The sequence below is a fragment of the Archocentrus centrarchus genome, chromosome 18, assembly GCF_007364275.1.
Source record: "Archocentrus centrarchus isolate MPI-CPG fArcCen1 chromosome 18, fArcCen1, whole genome shotgun sequence".
Classification (NCBI taxonomy): Eukaryota; Metazoa; Chordata; class Actinopteri; order Cichliformes; family Cichlidae; genus Archocentrus; species Archocentrus centrarchus.
In genome coordinates, this window is record NC_044363.1 from 5,363,291 (window position 1) to 5,366,887 (window position 3,597).

The window sequence follows — 3,597 nt, forward strand, 5'->3', positions numbered from 1 at the left end:
TCTCTGCAGTCTTTTGAAAATTCTTAGGAATTGTGGACATACCGATCTTCCTAAGGATGCAAGAACCTTGCTGAAGACAGATACCAGCTATGCTTCAAATATCCTGAACATTGCTGGTGGATCATACTATCACTTCGGTGTGGAAAATGGTGTTATTCAGAAACTTCAGGCGTATCAGCACCATAGCTTATTTAGTTCCATTAATAAGATTTCATTGCAAATAAACATTGATGGCCTTCCATTATTCAAAAGTGCTTCTGATCAGTTCTGGCCAATCTTGGGTCTAATTGAGGAGCTTCCCCAAAAAGACCCATTCATAATAGGTCTGTATTGCGGAAAACATAAGCCTACTGATGTTGGTTTATACCTTGACAAGTTTTTAACAGAGATGGTGACTCTATCTGAAAGTGGTATTGTGTTTGCTGGTCATTGTTACCAATTACAGATTTCCACAGTGATTTGTGATGCACCTGCACGTGCATTTGTTAAATGTGTAAAGGGTCATTCTGGATATTTTGGTTGTGATAAGTGTAAACAGACTGGTGTCCATCATGAACGAAGAATGACATTCCCTGAAACTGATGCTGCACTGAGAGAGGATGAAGATTTTGTCGTTGTGGATGAAGATGATGAACACCACACAGGGCCTTGTCATTGGAATGTTCTTGGCATAGGCATGGTGACTCAGTTCCCTTTAGACTATATGCATTTAGTCTGTTTGGGTGTTATGAGGAAATTGATTTTTTTGTGGAAATCCGGCACTGGTGCTACTCGTCTTGGCTCTACTCAGATCAGTACCATTTCAAAATCAATGGTAACATATGAAATCAAGATTCTGTACCGCCATGGTAAGTAGTGCTATTCAAAAATCAAAATATTTTGATAATTGATTGCTTTGTTCTTTAACCATAACAACATTTCTCCTTCAAAAAATGTTAATGAGTTTACCTTCTACATTGGCCTAGCCGAGCATTTGTGCATAATTTCTTTGGAACATATGACAAATAAACTAATGATTACTATTTATTTAAATTATCTTTCAGACGACTACCTGAAAGCACGACAAAAGTGTCGCTTGGCCGAGGATGTTTCAAACCTAGAAACAGAAACGGAACCAGAAGCCCAGGAGGGTAGGGGTAAAAGAAAAAGAAAGTAGGTAGTTAATGAGATGTGTCACATGGAGCTATTTAAACCTCTCATGTCTGTAAATAAGTTGTAGTAATTTCTTATGGAATGTCTCTTTCTTACAGGCGAATTAACATTGATTTTGAGAGTGAGGACGAGGAAAGACAGTCGAGGAAAAACCTTCCTAAACCACCAGCTCCCCCTAAACCACCTGCGGTGCCCATCATCAGAAGTCACCAAGCGACATCATCTACCACCAGCAGCCACTTTCATAACACATCAAACACAGTTACCATCGCCACCCGCCACCCATCTGCACCTACTGGGCATATCATTCATCCATTCGCTATGCCCACCAACTCCATCCAAAGTGAAACGGGATCTGGAACGAGAACTCCTCTATCAGGTAAATGTGACAAACAAAGTACACACTAGAAGTGGACACTTCTAGTGAGTGCACTATCATGTCATATAATACGTTATAAATATAAAGCATTTCTGTAAATGAATATCAAAACGGTAGGGCAATGGTGAATTAATTGTGTGCTTTTAAACAGAAACATGATTCCTTGTTGCCTAATTGAAACTAGGTAATAATTACTTACCAACTGACAGTTTATGTTTCTCTGATCTTTTATCATTTTTTTCAGAATACAACTTTCAGCTTAAAGTTTTTAGGGCCATAGAGGAGGTCAAGGCCATAGCCCTGAACAATGCCAAGATGCTGCAAGCACTTCTGACCCAACAGGCTGCTAATAATTCTGTGGAAGAGCTGGACCCATTGGATGAACTCACGCTTCCAGCCTCCAGCTCAGAAGACTTAGAAGCTCTGAACCGGGCACTTGAGTCCGGAGCAGTCAGAAAAAAAGTGGTATGCGTAATTTATTCAATAAAACTGGATACAGTATGACAGTAAAAATGAGCCTTTACCTTCTGTGTAAACAGTGACTTTTAAATTTTTTGTATTTCACATTTTAGGTGCACCATCTGGCAGTCATTGGAGGAAGGGATCTGAGAGCTGCTGTTTATAATATTTTGCCAAAAATTGTCACAAACCGCCTTGCAGAACAATACAGCCTCTATGGACGGAAAGGCAAAAAGAATTTCTCTGCTCACAAGCACTTGGTGGCCGTGATATTTAGTAAGTACTAAAAGGTCAGAATTTAGACTGAAGCTTTAGCCATTGTGCACTTTTCTCTATAGCCCATGAAAATCATATTGTCTTGCCTCCTGACACCAACCACGGTACTCCAATTCACACTTCCAATTCTTTTTTGTCTGTATATTTTTCAGGGGCTGTACGAAAGAACCAAGGGTCAGATACTCTGAGTGATACTGAGATCCAGGCTGTGTTGGGAGATTGGCTGAAACATGCGAAGTGTCGTAAAGACAAGTCAGCCAATCGAGGACAGGACAGGACTGATGAGGAGGACGAACCCTAAATCGGGACTATGCAGCTGCTTTGATTCAAGTGCGGATGAATCTCACTGGAAAATGGAGGACATATGTTCACAGGCAAACCTTAAAAATACATTCAACATGCCATGTTGGAAATATCAAAAGTATAACGGTCACTGAACATCCTCACAGACGTTCATTGAACGTTCAGTGAACGTTGTCAGTGAACGTTCACCAGACGTTCAGTGAACGTTGACGGTGAACGTTCACTAAACGTCATATGGTGTTGCAGATTTACGTCTGGTGAACGTTGTCAGTGAACGTTCACCAGACGTTCAAGGCGACGTTCACTGAACGTTCATTGCTAGCTGGGATAGAGGGCATATATGAAAAGCAGTACATACTATTACATACTATTCACTCTTATGTTAGAAATGCATTACCATCTTTGAATAGCTGGGGGCTTATATATATGTTTTGACAATATTTATTTATTTACTGTTTATCCATTAGCATAACTTGTTCTTCAAATAGCCATTTAGATGATTGGGGGATGAATGAATGTGACTGATGCCTGGGTCTTCTAGGTTCTTATTTGTCTGCAGTGTTTATCTCCTGACATCAGACGGCTCACTGTGCACCTTTCATCCTCGCTGAAGCTGTTCAGCCTGGGATGAGCGTCTTCCTACTCATGTCTGTATCTTTGCAAGAGTTTAATTTCTTAGGACGTGGTGCAGTAGCGGGTGGACAGTAAAAAAATGCGCAGGTGTCTGTCTGTAGGCAACCGAAACTGCAGGACGCTCAGGCAGCACCGGGAAACCACATTTAACTTCCAAATAACAAACGATTGCGTATTTTTCGTGACGGGCGGCAACCCTAGTCTATACTATAAGGATCTAATCAAGATTAGAGCCTAAAGATGTTCTATTTGCAAAACAGAAAGGTCACGTAATGTTAGCTAGCAAACAAATTGACTAATGCTATCCTAGTCTATTAATTAACAGCTAGAAAAGACAGACACGTACCTGTGTTCAATGTTCAATGAAGAATTTGTAGCCTTTGTCCAGTTGTGAA

The 3,597-nt window shown here is 40.5% G+C and overlaps 1 protein-coding gene across 1 annotated transcript; it reads left to right on the forward strand.

Annotated features, from left to right (window-relative positions):
* Nucleotides 1-811: 811 nt before the first annotated feature.
* On the forward strand, nt 812-2,567 carry LOC115796611 (uncharacterized). The gene is made up of 6 exons (XM_030752976.1): nt 812-848; nt 1,044-1,152; nt 1,251-1,531; nt 1,776-1,996; nt 2,104-2,266; nt 2,419-2,567. Exons 1-6 carry the CDS (start codon nt 812-814, stop codon nt 2,565-2,567), a joined length of 960 nt encoding a protein of 319 aa, XP_030608836.1.
* Nucleotides 2,568-3,597: the final 1,030 nt, after the last annotated feature.

Excerpts from the sequence above, each read along its gene's own strand:
- LOC115796611 (XM_030752976.1), top strand. The coding sequence starts at position 812 with ATGGTAACATATGAAATCAAGATTCTGTACCGCCATG. Across the intron at positions 849-1,043 it reads CAAGATTCTGTACCGCCATG|ACGACTACCTGAAAGCACGA; the intron begins GTAAGTAGTGCT and ends ATTATCTTTCAG. Across the intron at positions 1,997-2,103 it reads GAGCAGTCAGAAAAAAAGTG|GTGCACCATCTGGCAGTCAT; the intron begins GTATGCGTAATT and ends TTCACATTTTAG.